Source organism: Kryptolebias marmoratus, linkage group LG4, assembly GCF_001649575.2.
Source record: "Kryptolebias marmoratus isolate JLee-2015 linkage group LG4, ASM164957v2, whole genome shotgun sequence".
Classification (NCBI taxonomy): Eukaryota; Metazoa; Chordata; class Actinopteri; order Cyprinodontiformes; family Rivulidae; genus Kryptolebias; species Kryptolebias marmoratus.
The window spans coordinates 10,495,550-10,512,902 of NC_051433.1; the positions used below are offsets into that span (position 1 = coordinate 10,495,550).

General features: G+C 40.4%; 2 protein-coding genes across 2 annotated transcripts in view; both read left to right on the top strand.

The window, feature by feature from the left end:
- odad1 (outer dynein arm docking complex subunit 1) overlaps positions 1-3,683 on the top strand; it is a 7,610-nt gene extending 3,927 nt beyond the window's left edge. The window contains exons 9-15 of the mRNA XM_017408635.3: positions 933-1,067; positions 1,917-1,999; positions 2,200-2,368; positions 2,723-2,886; positions 2,978-3,081; positions 3,185-3,266; positions 3,376-3,683. Coding sequence (XP_017264124.1) covers positions 933-1,067; positions 1,917-1,999; positions 2,200-2,368; positions 2,723-2,886; positions 2,978-3,081; positions 3,185-3,266; positions 3,376-3,468 — 830 coding nt within the window. The 3' untranslated portion in view covers positions 3,469-3,683. The remainder of the gene's footprint in view (positions 1-932; positions 1,068-1,916; positions 2,000-2,199; positions 2,369-2,722; positions 2,887-2,977; positions 3,082-3,184; positions 3,267-3,375) is intronic.
- Positions 3,684-17,108: 13,425 nt separating this feature from the next.
- si:ch211-222l21.1 (parathymosin) overlaps positions 17,109-17,353 on the top strand; it is a 2,673-nt gene continuing 2,428 nt past the window's right edge. The window contains exon 1 of the mRNA XM_017408860.2: positions 17,109-17,314. Coding sequence (XP_017264349.1) covers positions 17,264-17,314 — 51 coding nt within the window. The 5' untranslated portion in view covers positions 17,109-17,263. The remainder of the gene's footprint in view (positions 17,315-17,353) is intronic.

Genomic DNA, 17,353 nt, shown 5'->3' on the forward strand with positions numbered 1-17,353 from the left:
ATTATGATATTATTAGCACATTTTATTTTTAAAAGAATGATGTTTTTTTAATGAGAAATATTTGCCCCTCTAAACAATTCTGTTAATAGATAAGTCATTATTTACAGAGACGCAGGGGGAACCGTATCTGATGGGGGAAAGGGGCTCAACGTAACAGCAGCAACTCGAGCACATTACTGCCCCCTATATGTCAAGAGGACAAATAACACATTTTCTGTTCAAATTGCCAACCTGCCACAGTGGCGTGTGTGTTGATCAAATTCACCCACCACTTCAAATATTTACCCGCATTTGGCCAGTGGCGGGTGCTAATTTCCACCCCTGCAGCAAGGTCTAAAACAGGCTGCACAATACGGTGAAATATCTTCTACATGTTTGCAAAAACATTTTCAAATAATTTATTTTTGAATCTTAATTGTGATCCAGGTTTGCACTTTTCTGCTTCAGCAAAAGGCTAAAACGCAGCAAATTGCTGTATGTAGGAGACAAAGCACAAATGTAGGCCAGGGTAACGGACAGAGAGGATTTTAATAAAGAAACCATTCATACATAAGGAAGATGTTGGACTTCTACTAACTCTGCTTTTGGCTTAGCCGTCAACACAAGTTTGAAATCACAATTGGTCCTGCCACTTTTTCCCTAAATACTGAAATGGAAATAATTTCAACCTAATATTGTTTCAGACCCTTAGAACGGCGCTTCTGGAAGTAAGAAAAGGAAGAATCTCTACAGATTACCAAGAGACATTTGCATTAAATGGTTGTGATGTATGAAATATTTGATTTATTTCAGTCAGCAATCAGCCTCTGAGGGATTATGTGAGAAGTAAATATACGAGACAATGATCTGAAGCAGTACATGATGATGATAATCCTGCTGCTCGTGGTTATCACTCTAACTCTGCTGATATCTGGATGTTTTCTGCTTACTAGTGTCCGACCTGAAGGACCAGAAGAAGGTGGACTCAGGGGAAGAGTCCCTGGATGCTTTGGAGGAAGTGTTTGAGCAGATCCAGACTGTGACAGGAGAGGACAACCTGGATCTGCTGGTCAGCCAGTTCATCCAGGGTGAATCTTTTACACTCATTCCTGCTCAAAGACAGGGCTTCCTACTGTTTGTTTGGCTCTGCAACCAAGTTTTTTCTGTTTCAATGGAAAGCTACAGATTTTATGTGTAAGATTTTGAAAGGTTTTGTCATCCTCAGCTGGTTTTGATGTATTACTTAAACAAATATAAACTGACATCAAATGTAAAGACAAAACAAAACAGCAAAAGCAAAAGTGGCTGGAAAACGTTTAAAAGGAAGGCTCCATCAAAGTGGACTTAACCCTGATTGTAAAATGCCATGCTTCAACGTGAACCTTGTGGACCCAAATAAGTTTTTTTTTTTTCTGTGTATGTTTTCATGACAAATCATAGTTTTGAGACCCGACAGATAAGCCTGGGGTCAAGCCTTAAAATAAATCTTGTCATATCATGGATCATTAGAGAAATGTGAACCAAATACAGATGCTGTTTGTATAATTTAAGCGAGCAAACAAACCAATGATGCTGAAAATAGTATAATCTGAACTCATCTTACACTGCAGGACAATGGTATAAAGATGATACTCAGTGATTAGACCTCTTGGTTTTAAAGTCTTGACTTGGTTGGGTTTGCAGTTTTCCCTACAGCCCCTCCATTAATGAAGTTTATGAGTCTTATTAACGTCTCAACAGAGGAAGAGAAGGTCTGAGCACCACGATCTGAGAATTTGTGTTTCGACCACATCAAAAGTATTAATTGATTTCCAGCTGGCATACAGTATTTCTGAGAGCAGCTGTCTAGTTTACATTCCTTCTCCTCTGTGAGTCAGTGTGTTTAAAAGTTAAAGTTTACAGGACCTAATGTGTCTCGTGGCTGTTTTGCTGTGTAGCCGAGGACCGGAACTTTGCCATCTTCAATTTTGTTAACGAGCAAAGCAATGAGGCCGAGACCCTGAGGGATCAGATCAGCCAGGTGAGGGTTTATGTGTTCTGTTTCACCTCGCTGTTTAAAACGTTGCTTCCAGTTCGGTCTTAATTAATGGTCACACATGTCACAAATCACTGCTGGCAGCAGGTTAAAGCTGTAGGGAGTTCAGTAAGCTTGACCGAAAGGCACCGTGCTGGAGATTAGGTCCATACTGTTTGTACTTACCTGGCTGTGTGTCTCTGCAGATCCAAAAAGTGATGGAGCGGTTTCAGCTGGAAGGTTTGCAGCGGGAGCAGCATCATCGTTCTTTGATGAGTGACGTTGACGAGCGGCGAAAAGAAAGTGAATCTGAAGCAGAGATTCATGAAAACCAAGCCAGCGCCATAAGCAAAATCCTGGATGGCATCAAAGCAGGTTTCCTGACTTTCACGGGTCTAAAATGTTGTTCAAGTTTTTAAAAAGTAGAATTCAAACTCTAGTACACTGACAACAAATTAGTTGGTTTCAGGGCACAGGAGGTAAGATGATATTTACAAAAGACTTATGAGAAGAATGTCTGCTACAAGAGTTTAAAAGGAAATAATCAGGCAATGACAGACCCATAAAATATAAACTACTTTAAGGCTGTTCTCAGTAAATAAAAAATAATTTAAATGGGAATAATCAGCATCAACTTACTGCAGCTTTGATTGGGTCTGTTGTGTGCCGTACACTGATAAAGCATATAAGTTCTAGTAACAAGTGATTGTTGTTGCCTTTGTTTCTCAGGAATAAACAGCATCTTCTCTAAAATGGACTGTGACCGATCAGTAATTGAGGACAAGCTGGGCTCCTCTTCGGGCATCACTGAAAACAACGTAATGTCCTACCTGGGTCTCGTAGAGCAGAAGACACACGAGCTGCTCACCATTCACACCTTCCTCAATTCTAAAGCAAGTATTAGTTTTACGTATATTCCCTGATCCGAGTTCCACGTTTGCTGTCATTTCTGTCCTGTAAAACCGTGCGTTTGTGTGTTTACAGGACCTGGAAAAGGACTACGATTCAACAGACCTGGCCAAGTTCCTTTTGGGTCAGAATCCAGAACTGCTTCAGCAAAATCTTAGTATTCAACCGGCTGTCAAAAGGTAAACTTTGGATGTTAGCTTTCAAATCTGCACATTTGAAGGTAAATCCGTACGAACATTTAAACACGTGGAGTTGACGGATTTGTTTTGCGTCGCTCGCCAGTGATGCAGAAGAGTCTCCTCTCACTGACGAGGACGAAAGGCCGCTGTCCCAGGACGAACTTCGCAGGAAAATAATTAAGGGGGTCAGTGAGGGAAAAAAAAAAAAAGGGACTTAATCTAAACTGAAAGTATTAGTTATGGGTTTTATTCTGATTTGATTTGTTCAACTGGTTTTCTGGACGTAACTTCCAGGTTCTGCAAACGGAACGTTTGGCCTCACAAGGAGCAACAAAAACCTCAAAGATCAGCGGCAAACAGCACAACCTGGAGGACGAAATCATGTGACATCATCAGTACTCTTATATGCACTGAAATTATGTATCATATTAAACCCATGAAGCTGGGTTTATTACACATGTAAACATTTGGAGCTTCAGTACGTTGCCTGTATGTCACCTTTTATGCTAAACCAGAGGCTTGATGTGCTATGTAATACATTATAATGATTTGTTTAATTGGAACTAATCAGGTTTGCAGCCATAAAGACTCTGGTAACCAGCTGTCCTTTTGATCTGTGTCTTGCCATCTGGTTTTCACTAATTCGGGTCTCGGTACAGTCCTTCCCTTGCTGGCTGTTCTTCACGACTTGCTGCTATGCTCAAACAAAAAAGTGGGAGGCAGCAGAGCCTTTTGTAATTTTAATTGACATGCTGAGACTCTCCTAGAAAAGAGAAGACGAGCCTGAAGAGCTTAACTTTTCACATTCATTTTGGGGACAGTTTCTGCTTTTAGGAATAACAATGGTTGTCCTCGAATGTATCTTTACTAATCCAACCCATTTATTGTCTTTGTTAAAGTCTCCCTCCACTGTTTTCGTCTCTTGAATGCTCTGCTGCTAGTTTGAACCCAGAACAGAGCAGATTTCAGGTAATTACCCACTTTACAGATAAGGTTTAAGGATTCAGAACCCCTCCACCGACTTGTTTACCTACAGTTTATTATATATGATGCAGTCTGGTGTGTGGGGCTACACATGTTAAAATGTTTTGGATGTTTAAGGTTGCATAAAAACCCCTGGGTTTCATTTCATCTGTTTAACCTAATAACAAATCAGAAGTCACTCGGATCAAGTTTAGATCAGATCTGAACGCAGAAACATACGGGCAGATTCAGATCCAACATGCAGCGCCATCTGGAAACGGCTTCATTTGTCTGCCTAACAATGGTCCCACTTCATAGTCTGCATCCAAAACATATGTCGAATCAGCCCTGCCAGTGTTGTAAAAGTATTATCTGAATTAAACACACACACACACACACACAACAGAACATTATCTGTCATGGACTGGCTACAACAGAACCCAGTTCATTACCAAAATGTGTGGTGCCATCTCAGTAGAGAAGGAGATTTTAAAAGAAATGTTTTAAAACTGTCATGTAGGAGAATTACTCCAGAACAAAGAAATTAAATCTTGCCTAAGACAGTTTAAGTTGCGTGGAAAACAAAAGTAGTGTTACTAAATCAGTGATTGTCACACAGGTTAGAAAGGTGTAAAGTCTGTTTTACCTGACAGATTTTATTTCTGTTTTCAAAACTTTTGCCCAGTTCTCTTAACTGAAAATGGATGATGGTTGGATGTTCTGAATAAATGGCTCCTTTGGGGTGCAAGGTTTTGATTAAAAGCAGCAGCAACTTTGAAAACAGACACAAATGAAAACAAAAAAAGGAAAAAGATTTTCAGTTCTCCTGTATTTTGTGAAACACTGTCTCTATCTGGTAATCTAATGAGAAAAACTTAAAAAACTTTTGTTTTTTTTATTTGAGGTGGGAAATGAAAAACAGTGAACATATGGAGCTTCCACATTGATTGAGTGATAAATAAATCTGAATAATGTTTTCAGTAATCGTTTGAATCAAAATACTAACAGTTTCTATTCAGTAACTGAGTACATTTTAAACAGCTTAAGAGTAAAAATTGTATGTTTAACACTTAAAATCATCCTTTGGGACAGCAGATGGTATCTTTTACCGAGTTATAAAAACACAATATGCTATCGTCTAACAACCCCAAATAGGAAGAAGTTGAGACGTGAAGGAGAATATAAACTAAAACCACAAAAAAACTTTAATTTTTACATTTTGGTTAAAATATTTATCGTATTCCTGCATGTCAGGATGATGATCAAATTAAACACTTTAAACACCCAGGAATGCATATCTCCTGCCATCTTTCACAACAGAGTTTTAAGTGAATTTCATTCAAATTCGTCCAGTGGGTATATAAGCTTTTATGGTAACAGGCAAAAACTCACACACACCATTAACCCTTCAGAGACGGGTGATAAAAAAAGCAGTACAAAGAAAGAAACAACAAAAGGCAGAGCCTTGGTGAAGCCATAACTGACAGAAGATTTCCAGTTTGTCAAAAAGGACATTTATTTTCTGGTTTTAAAACAATATTTCAACCTAAATGAGATGCTTTCTTATAGCTGAAGCAGTACAGTTGTTTGAACACCACATTTCCCTAAATGGAAATTTATTTAAACAAACCTGATGTTTCAGGCAAAGCAGAAGGTTTGGGGTTTTTTTACGTCTTCAAGCCTAAAATTCCCTTTAAATCCACATTTTGATCTGTTGTTTGTTCGTCTGAGAACATCACAAACTATTACAACAGACTCCATCCGTCAGTCTGTCATTTACAGTATCTGAGTCTGTCACATTAGCATAATGTTTTTCTGTTTGACAGTAGGATCTGGGGCAGTCCGTGTGGTTTGTGAGCAGAAATAAATCTATTTAAAAAAGGGAAAAAAAAAGAACTTCGCTTTGATCCTGAGGAGTCTCAAATGCCATTTATCCAAACATCCTGCAGCGAGCGAGCACGTGATGGAGCAAAGATGGCATTCACTGCAGAAAGAGAGAGAGAGAGAGAGAGAGAGAGAGACTTCCTCTGCAAAAATGTTTTTAGAAAAAAGGGGATTGAGACTATTTTAAGAGACATTCTTTGCTGGCAGCTCAGTGGAACAATTAACAAAGCGTGTTGCTATATTTAGGCTTTAAAGGTCACACTGAGGATTTTATCAGCTCTGCAAGGCGAAAGGGCTAATTTATCAGAAGTGTTCAAAACAAGAACAGGAGGTCATCAAGTTTAAATATCACTCATTTTGTCCTTTTTAATAACATGTCAGTTAAGGTGTTTGTTTTTTTTTCCACAGGTAGGTCTTGACAGCTGTGTTTTCTGGAAGTAAAACTGACACTCTTTGAGCGTTTTGGAGTCGAGATAATCCCCGCTGCAGTCTCAAGCATGTGGCTCTGAAAACAGATTATCAGATAGAAAAAGGGGCTGGGCTGTGGCGGCGCTGGGAGATGAAATGCAGGAGGCTGCTTTCTTTGAAATCCAACTCTCACTTAGCCCCCTCCGCTGCCTAAATATTCTCTGTGCGCACGGCTCTCCGCATTGCCATAGTAACGTTCCTTTTAATCACAACAGAAACCTCATTTCCTGCTCCTGACAAAGAGTCCTCGCTGCCTGCAGAGCCCGCCTGCATCGGCCATTTTTCCACAGCCCACCTCTGTCTGCAGGACGACCAGCAGCAAACAGCTGCCTCCTCTCAATGCCCCCCTCTGCTCGTTTTCTCCTCTTCTAAATAAGCCCTCTTCATCGCCAACCACAAAGCAATATTAGCCAACACAAAAATGGGCTTTAACTCTATCATTTTTACAGATGTTGATCTAAAAATTCAGTGTGGTAGTAGCTGAGACTGATCCCCAACTTCTTCTTTGAGCGCTGACAGACAGCCCAAGATCTTTGTTTAAAACTTTGGCATCTTTGCTCATGTTAATGAAACTTTCAGGAAATGATCATTAGATGAACCTGCACTGAATAAGGTTTGGAGCCAATCCAGTTCAAGATGGCCACCACAGCCAGCTGACCTTCGAAAACACAGAAACAGCTACAGTCGGTCAGTTTTTACAGATACAGAGCTAGAATTTGGCGTGGTAGTAGCTGAGAGTCGTTCACAACATATACTCAAAGTGCTTCATATTGTGTAAGAGCTTTGCTTGAAACTTTTGCATTAACTGATGGAGTCGACCCTGTTTGTCTGTTAGCGAAATATCTCATAACCGACTGGACACATCTCAATGAAACTTTCAGGAAAGAAGCATTGGATGTACGTCTACAGCTGATCGATTTTTGGAGTCAATCCAATTTAAGATGGCTGTCACAGCTAGTTGAACTTCGGAAACACATAAATGGCTATAACTCAGTCAATTTAACAGATATTGAGCTGAAATTTGACATGGTAGTAGCTGGGAGTCATTCACATTGTGTATTCTGAGCACTTTTACGTCGCACCAACGAAAGGCGGTGGGTGATAAGCATACCTTCAAGGAATGCCATTTTTTTATGCAGCTAATTCTCTGTCTTTTCCCCAGCTCATTCTTTCGGGTTTACTTCAGGTAGGCTTGTTTTTCCAAGTCGTTTTATAAGTTTCTAGAAACACTTACACACCCAGCTGTGCAAGCCAGAACGTGTCGAGTCTCTTCAAACTTGTATGTGGCAGCTGCACGCGCTTTAATGTTGCTTCTCATCTGTTTCTCATCCCACCGCTATCCTCCACAACAACCAGTGTCTCACGACGCCAAGTGTGTTTTTGCAGTTTGGATAAAGTGTCTGAATGCTTAAAAGTTTTAAGAAATCTGATCTGCGGGTTTTTCTGCAAAAAGGCACCTGGTTTCCCGTTTGCTCTCTTGTTCTGTGTTTAAGAAACTACTGAAAGGTTTTCAGTAAAATGCTTTCTTAAGGGTTCTCATCGTGAAATCATGTAGACTGATTTAAAAAAAATCATACGGAAATAAGCAAACTCATCGCACATTTTTTGTTGTCATATCAGTGACTTTGGTAAGCAAAACGAATGGATGCCAACTGCCACGAACGTTTGTTTACTTACAGAAACAGCCGGAATCGTACGAGTGCTTTGTTTACATTGAGTGCGTACCTGCATTTCAGGATTTTTGTATCACTATATCTGGGAAACTACCGGAGTTAGCTCTGTCAAACTGTGCCACGTGATGTAGTTCAGGTTATCCTTTCTTTAACGTTTGGTTTCCTGCGCTGCAGTGAGCGCCTTTTAATCCGAGGACAAAACTGTTATCTGGACCCTGAAATAGGCCGTCCCCTGTCTCGGCTCTGTCCTCCTCCTCATGTCTGTGTCTCCTGTTTGTTTACTTGGGATCAGTGCCAGGTATTTCCCCAGTCAGACCGCCTGCCTGAGCTCACATTGCTCCCTCCCCTTAAAGTGGGCCACACCTCCCCGCCCACCCTTCACTCCCACCCTCCGTCCCCTCCCTCCCTATCCCATCCAGGAGCGTTGCTAAGCAACCACCCACCATGAGAGCTGGTGCGCGTAGCAGCCAATCAAATCGCTGAACACATTTTCAAACAGTGCCTATCAAGCAGAGACGATGATTTTATTTAATTAATTTATTTTTTTTTAAATCCGGACCCTTCATTCCTCCTGAGATTGCACAAATTGCAAACAACTGCTTCTGTTTTCCACAGAAGCTTGGAGACAAATGTCCATGTTGTGAGACTGTCCTCCGCATGTCCACCACTGGGTGGCAGCACGGACAGTTTTCTCTGTCCCCACACACACGCGCGCACACACACGCGTGTACACACACACGCACACACACACTCACGCGCACAGCCTGCAAGATTTTCTTTTTTTTTTACTGCTGTTGCTAAGCAATCCCGACTCTCATATTTTACCTGTAAAACATTTTTTTTATTTTTTATTTTTTTTGCCCATGTCCCTGACACCATTTTGTTTTTGTTATCACCATTTTGAAATGCATCCATTTTCACAAGAAAAGCAAAACTTAAAGATGCTGGTTGGGCTTTGAAAGCCGCAAACAGATCTAAAGCCGGTCATTGTTACGGACTGCAATCAAAAAGAAAAAAAAATCCTGGTGTTTCTGTTGATTTGAGTGACTGAAGAATGCTCTGTGACAGAGAGGGGGATTGCAGTTTGGGTTAAATATTAGCCATGAACTGTTTCAGTTGGCTTCATCTCATCGTGCAGGAGGCAGGAAATGTGCTCTTGAGTGATTAGGCCTGCAGCTCTTGTCCTCCACTTTACAAGCATTTGGAGAGAGCCTCGCTCTCTTTGATTTGATGTGTTTGTGCAGCTCCAAAGCTCTAAGATGTTACACTGACTCTTGTCAGATTTTAGACCGATCTATCACTTTTTCCACCCTCCCTGCCACCCCCCCCCTCCTCGGTCCCCATGTGTGCGAGTCCCTCATCTCAGCTTTGGTTGCTGTGCAGATGGCTCTTTGTTGGTGCCTCACAATGGGTCTAAGGTCAGAGTGCCTCATTCCATTAACACACTAAAACTTCTTCACTCCAGCTGACTCGTGGCTGTAATGAGGAGTTTACCTACACAGGTTTTCTACTGAGCACCGACGCTGCTGGTGTGAAAACAGTTGTGTTTCTGTGCTGGATTAAGAGGAAGTTGTAAAACCACAGATGTAGTGGAGAGATAGCCTCTACATGTCACCCATGTGAACGCATTTCAGTTTCTAGTTTTTTGTTGTTGTTTTTTTTTCATATATGCAAGCCACACTCTATATATAATGACCGCAGTCCTCGTTCCATTTCTCAAACCCTGTTTAATGTGTCGGTTTGCAGTTGAGCTTTGCAGCGTCTCTGAAACAGAACCAGACGCGAGAATATCACTTAGACGAGCCAGAGAAATAGAAATGCAAATCTGCCATCTGCTCTGTGATCCCAAACCACCCTTTCCTCATCGTTGAAGATCTAACGTGAGTGTTACACATTGCTCAACCCTTCACATTTAACCGAAAGGCAATATGCATTTTAAAAATAGTAAACAAAAATGCAGTGTGGCACGTAAAGAGAAGGACTCATGCAAGTGAAAATTAAAAAATATATATATTTAATTTACTAGTCTTGTCCTTCGTTTTAAAAGAGGCATTAGCACCCTTATCGCTGGAATAATTTGTGCTAAAAACTTGAATAAATTAGAGGCCTAGCATTGCTTAAAGGAAAATATATCGCTCCTTCTGCTTTTCCAGCCAGAGTTTTAGACTAAAATCAACTAATGTGGAGAAATTATCGAGATGTAGCCGTTTTGGTCAACCCTTGAAAATAACATTACGTGCAAACTCACGCTCAGAGTATGTGCTGTGAATGACTCTCAGCTACTACCGCATCAAATTTTAGTTCAATACACGTTAAAACTGACTGATTTATAGCCATTTTAGTCTTTTATAAGTTGGCTGTGGCAGCCATCTTGAATCGGCTTGGCTCTAGAGGTAATCAGTTGTAGAGGTGCAGTCATGGATTATTTCCTGGAAGTTTCATTAAAATCTGTTTTGTGGTTCATGAGATATTTTGCTTACAGAGTTGACTCCAAATAGATAATGGACAAATTTAAAACTAAGATCTTGTGTGATCTGTTAGTGCTCAGAATATGTGTTGCGGATCAGTCTTGGCTACTTCCAGACTAAATTTAAGGTAAATACCCAAACAACTCATTGAATTATAGCCATTTATGTGTTTTTGAAGTTCATTTGACTCTGGTGGCCATCTTGAATCGTGTTGACTCCAAAGGTTAATCAGTTGTAGATGTACATCCAATGATTATTTTTAGCAAGTTTCATTAAAAATCATAAAATGGTTTGTGAGATATTTTGCTAACAGACACACACACAGAGTCATGAGCAGAAACATTATCATCCACCTTTACCTTTCGGCGGTGGGTGATAAACATCAACATTATGAACAGAATGATTCAGCCACGAGAGAGCTTTTTTTTTAAAAAAATCCTTAGAGGCATGTTTTTCATGTGAAAAGTAAAACCTTGTGTGCAGGAAAAGGTTGAGAAACATATAGCCATGAGGTCTTTAGGCCTGCATGCAGCAGGAGAAGGCAGGTAGAGTGAAGGAAAGGCGGGAAACCAGAAGGAGGAGGAGTCCTTCTTGCAAAGCAGCAGGAATTACTGGAAATTTCCACTTTCCTCTGGCAAGACAGTGACAGGGGTGGAGCCAGGAGGTGACATAAATAAGGCTGAGGAGCACAAGTTAAACTCAGATGCTGTTATCTGGAAGGAAACTGTTGTGTTATGACAAGATTTATGAGCTTCCATGTTTAGGTTACTGAAGACCTGAACAAACCAGGCATTATTTCATCCACTCGATCACCAGCAGCTTCGTTTTCTCCAAACGTCTCCTGCTGCCTCTTTTTATTAGGATGTCATGAATGTTCTTTTGATGATTATTTGGAAAAGAAATCAACAGGAAATCCTGACTAATGAGCAGAATATGCTCAGAGACCTGTGCCTGACCTCTGCAAAGATTATACGCAAAACGCTCATTAACCCACTTATTGTCCCGGAGCTTAAAGCAGGTTTATTCTTAAATACCTCGAGTGACCTTGCTCCCATCGGCTGCTTTCAGCGCTTCCACCCACTCTTCCCATGGCAGCTGGGAAATGTAGTCCCTTTGGCACGTTCTGGATCTGTTCTTTGTCCAATCAGCTGCTGCTTCTACGCCCTCACAGGGAACCAATGCACAGCTGGAGGATTTTCGTGCAGCAATGCTCATAACCTGCTGCTTGTAGAACGGCGTTCCACCTCAGTGTCTTCTCTTTATTGGTCGCAAACAAGAAGTGATTCACGACTCGTTTTGAACTTGCCTTGATTTACTGCCAATTAACGAGACTTGGCATTTTGTGTTCAAGAGTGTACAGACGAGTGAAAAGAAACGCCGACGAGACATGTCGAGCCACAACAGCCCAAACAGGATCCCGACAGGGTGGCACTGACGAGCTTCAGTTTACAGGACACGCAAATTCATTTTACTTTATTTTGTTTAGTTATTCCGCTCATAAACAGCCCTGTTTTTCATGCACAGATGCTGTTTGTAAATCTTTAATTGCACCTGGATGGTTTCATTCTTCGGTATATTAACAATGTATGTGCAAGTGCTTTGTTATCGCTTTTCTGTGAATTTTAGATAAACTATTTCTTCGTCACCAGAAACATCATTAGTAAAAATGAGGAACAAATGGAAATTAAACTGAAGAATTTAATCTCTGCACTTTTGGTCCTATTGTAGATGCCTGTCTAAAGTATTTATCCATGTTGGTAATTTTTCTATTTTGTTGCCTTACAACCTGAAATTTAATTAGATTTAAAGCAAATATTCTACAAAAAATACTCCAGGTTTATGAAATTATATGAGAGAAAACATTTAAATAATTATATCTATATAAAATTGGTGTGTACATATGTATTCAGCCCCTTTGTTCTGAAGCTCCAACCATCACCCTCAGAAGCCACGTGATTAGTTAAATAAGACCCTCCTGTGTGTGATCTAAGAGCCAAATGAGCTGCACAGGTCTGGACCAGGAGAAAACAGCTGGACTGTTTGGAACTTCTTCCCCTGAACATGTGGAAGAAGGTGCTGCGGTCAGATGAGACCAAACTCAGACTTTCAGACCTTCGAGGACAACACCAGCACCTTGGTTTAAGGAGGAACTGTTAAATGTCCAGGAATGGCCCAGTCAAACCCAAACCTGAATCCAACTGAGAGTCTCTGATGATTTAAAGATTGTTGGACAGAAGCAGCACCCATCCAACCTGAAGGAGCTGCAGCCGTTCAGTCGAGAAGAATGAACAAAACTCCAGGTTACATGGACAAGCGAGTTGAATACTTTTGCAAGTCACTGCATGCAGTTTTTATTAGAAAACCAAACAGCCCACGTGTCTACAGACCTTGCGGGGTTTGTAGCTCATGGAGGAAATGTTGTCCTTATTATCAAAAATGACATTGTTGGGCCTGTTATAAATGAGCACAGTGTGCAATTAACCTAAAGAGTCCCAGAGAGAAGTCAGCTCTATGTTGCCCCTGCAGTCCGTATGAGCCACAGAAAGGCAACCAGACTTTGCAGGACACTGCTGTTTCAAAACAAAAGAGCTCAGTTTGGCCCCCACCAATTCCTCCAATTATTGGGTCCCCTCCCCCCTCCTAAGCCTGACCTTTGCTCTTTGATGGGCCCCACTTTACCCTTCCCTTGAGCACAGAAATTCCACAAGTGAGGTCAACCCTTTGTTCAGGAAATCGAGGTGAAATTAACCTGCTTGTACTTCCCATCTTTTTTTTTTCTTTCTTTCTGTCTTTCTTTCTTAAAGTCTCTGACCCCAGCAGGTAAAAAAAAAAAAAAAAAACTTCCACACTCTGAAAAAAATGTTTCCCCAGTCGGTCCACGAGGAACTGCAGCACAGTATAATTCATTTACTTTCAAACATGCGTCAGAACAAGCACAAAGACGCTTTTCTGTTATTCCGTATTACTTTCTGCGGTCTCACAGTTTTGAGTATCATATAAAAAAGGGTTTTCTATGCCTGCATGTGGAAAATGTGGTAAACTGGCAAAAAAAAAAAAAAATAAGTTTGAGGGTTTTTTTCCACACTTTTTGCGTTGGAGCCTCACTTCCTTAGTCGTTTTTTTTTACCTGCTGTTACCAGGATGCTCAAACATTGATTTTTTTTCTTTTCTTTTGGTTGCAAATCAGTAGCAAATGGAAACATATTGAGGTAGGCAAGGGGGGGGGGGGCAGGAAATGATCTCACAAACAGTCCTCCTCTCTTTGATTGCTCCCATTTTCCATTTACAGAAAACTTGAGTAATGCCCTCTGCTACTTTTAGGTCTGCTCCACTCCTCCCATGGATTTACTGTAGTTTCTGCACTCGTTGTGGCTATAAAACATTGGAGATGCCTGCTTCAGTGCTCGGGGGACTTCACACTGTTTGCACTTTCGCTTTATTTTTAACAACATTGTCTAAAAATAATGCTTTTGGATTATTGTTTATAATCACTTTCATATTTCACCCATTTTGGCATATGAACTGTAAACCCTGCACAGTTTCCTGGTTGTTGAACGGCACATTCCATGTATATTGCAAAATGAAGAAGAAAATAAATGTCTAAATCACCAGCTCCTACTGTAAACACAACCCTTTGATGTTTTTGTGTAATTACGCTCCACATAATTACATTTCGGCTGAATGTTGGGTGAATGACAGCGCGCGGCCTGGAGGCTTTCTCAGAGCCGGCGAGCAGCAGACAGAGATCAGAACTTAGGCGGCGTGGGATTAAGGTTTTGAAGCTTCGGAAATCACAGGGTTAAAAATAAACTGCGCTAAAGTGCCGAGACAAGTTCAAGACTTTTTAAAAAAAAAAAAGATCTAAAACGAACGCAGACGGTGTCACTGACGCAGTGACTTCAGGTCAAACATATAAGCATGAAAGACGATCCTGAGAGGAACAGTGAGAGGAGTGGCAAACATTCAAGGTGAAATTATTTTGTTGAAGTCAGAGGAGTGTAACCTGAAGTCAGGGCATCATGTCACAGCATGTGTAGATCTTATGTTTGACTGTTTCTGACAGTCGTGCAATGAGTAGGTGCACGGCTCAGGGATGATCTAGTTTAACACCTGGATGAGCGACTTTAGTGAGGAGAAAACTTATAAAAGCAAAAATAATAGTTTATTTATTAGCTGTTTAAACAGTGCGCGACAAAATTAAAATTGTGTTTTTAATTAGTTATTTAGCAGTGCCCAACATTTTTTCTTACAATAAATCTTACAATTATTCAGTCTTAGCAGGTCTAGGTCATAGTGGAAAAAAAATATTTATACCAAACATAAACTTTACTTCTGGAATTTTTATTTTATATCTTTTATAAGCTTTAATGGGATGGGTCAGATCTTTTGAAAAAGGGGTTTGTGGACAGGTTAAGCACAATCAGTGTCTTACTTGTTGTAGATAGCGCTGTGAACGACCTCAGTTTGGAAAGACTCAGTTTCATCCCGATTGGACTGACGAGCCAAGACCAGCATGGGTTGACATCTTGAAACAACACCAGTCTCAAATATTTCATGAAAGCTTTTTACACTCCCATCATTATCAACATGCTCTGTTATTCTGTCAGAAAATACCAGATGTGCTGCGCCGACCTCAGAAGTTCTCGGATCTGGGAATGTTGTCACCTCAACCTGACTCCATTCCAGATGCATGTTGGAAACCAGCAGGATTCGTTAACCTATGAACTCAGTGGCCAGGCTAACTAGCATTAGCAACACAACTCAATAACGATGGATTTCTCCCCGTTCTGTGCATGTACACACTGTATCAATCAATCAATCAAATTTTATTTGTATAGCACATTTCAGCAGCAAGGCATTTCAAGGTGCTTTACATAATTAAAAAACAAAATAAAAACAGCACGTGACAATAAATAAACAGTAAGAAAGAGAAAAACATCGAAGACATCAAAAACCCTGCACTCTAACCCTAATTTAGCCATAAGCAACTCTAAACAGGTGGGTTTTAAGTTGAGATTTAAAGGCACCCAGTGTTTCAGCTGTTTTACAGTGTACCAACACCTTCTCCGATAGTGGTTGAAGAGTAGTATGTGTGGATGGATTACTGAGGTACAAACTGATGGAAGTGAAAGTAAAAGTTTATTTCTGCAGCTGGTACAACTCTTTCAGCCATGTTGGATTTTGAGGTCCTGCCTTGTCAGGAATTATTATTGACTATCAGAGTCAAACTTCTGACTTTAGGGGGGCGTTCTAGTTGATTTTTCCCCACTTAGAACTCAAAAATTCCAAATTCCAGGTACAAATGAAATGCACCAGTTATATTCTTGCTTGTAAGTGCTACAGCTAGCTGCTGCTGCTGCTATTTGTGCTTGCATAATACAGTAAACTGTGTAGATCATAGTGTTTTCCAAAATTGACAGCAAAAAAAAAAAAAAAACGGCTGCTTGAACCTCTCTGAAATATTTCAATTCAGAGTGATTTTAAGACGGCTCTGATCGGCTCGGACTAGCCGTTATCTTGTCGGTCCGATCAGAATTAAACTCTGTTTCTCCGAACTGAGGCCATTCAAAGAGCTATCTAAACAGATAAGAAATGTTCACAACCAGAACTTCACTTCAAAAGCTCAGAACTATTGTTTCAACCTTTGTACTTCCTCCTGAGATCCTCCTGAGATAATGATAAACAAACAAAAAAAAAAAACCTCACTTCTGAAGGTGCAGAGAACACAGGTGTGTCTTAGACTATTTTGTTTTGTAAAGACACACCCTAAAAGGTTACTGTCTGTGATTCACTCACAAATGATTTTTTTAATTGCTTTTTGTAATTTGACACGCAATTCAAAGCTCCCTGTGTTTTCTATTTGTGGACTAAAACATTTCTGTTTCACCTATAGGCTTTGTTATTTTAGTAAGATTCATGCAGTAAATTAAAAAAAGCGAGTGACATTTGTCATTTTAATAAGGATTGGATTGAACAGTTAGCTGCAATCTGATTTGTGGGATTTAAGCTCTGCTGTTTAATAATTAGTTGTGTAACTTAACAGTGTGTTTAAATGATAAGTTTAAATGTGAATAGAGAGTAAGAACAATATGCACATAGAGGGGTTAAATATGGAAAGGAGGCGTGGTTCACACATTATTCTGCTTCTTTTTTTTTGTAATTTGAAACCTTATTTCTGCAGAACAGACAGCTAAGACAAAAGATGTTGCCTGTGGCCATGTGTGGTAATAGTTCAGCAGTCTATAGGAAAATCTTCGCTCGTCACTAGAACTGATAGACTGCTACAACTTTAACTTTAACAAAAAAAGGCTATTGGCATCTATTGTCCTCATTTGCAGTCGAAACAATAACAAAACAAATGTACGTGTAGTATAAGAAAAGAACTAAAGTATCATAACGCAGCGCTTTAAAAGGAACTGGCCAATCGGTGACGAGATAGTCGGGAGGCGGGAATAACTTTTGAGACTGACAGGACGCTCGCCCAATAGAACGCTCCGAGAATCGGCACTGTCCAATCACGTGCGGGGATCTGTCCGCCGTATCCAACGAGAGTGGATTTTCAACGAGCTCGATAGAAAAGCGGAGAAGGGCAGACATCATTTCTCTCTCAGCGTCTTTGGACTACCTACACGAAGGCACAGAGAGGAAAATAAATAAATCTTTTATTTTTTAATTTTCACCTCAACGAGACTCTAATTATCCAAACTAACTCTCAAAACTACAGCCATGGCCGACACAGTTGTTGATACGACCGCCACCACAGAGGTTACAGCCAAGGTGCGTTTCATTCATTTTAATCTTTGAAGGGGGGGGGGG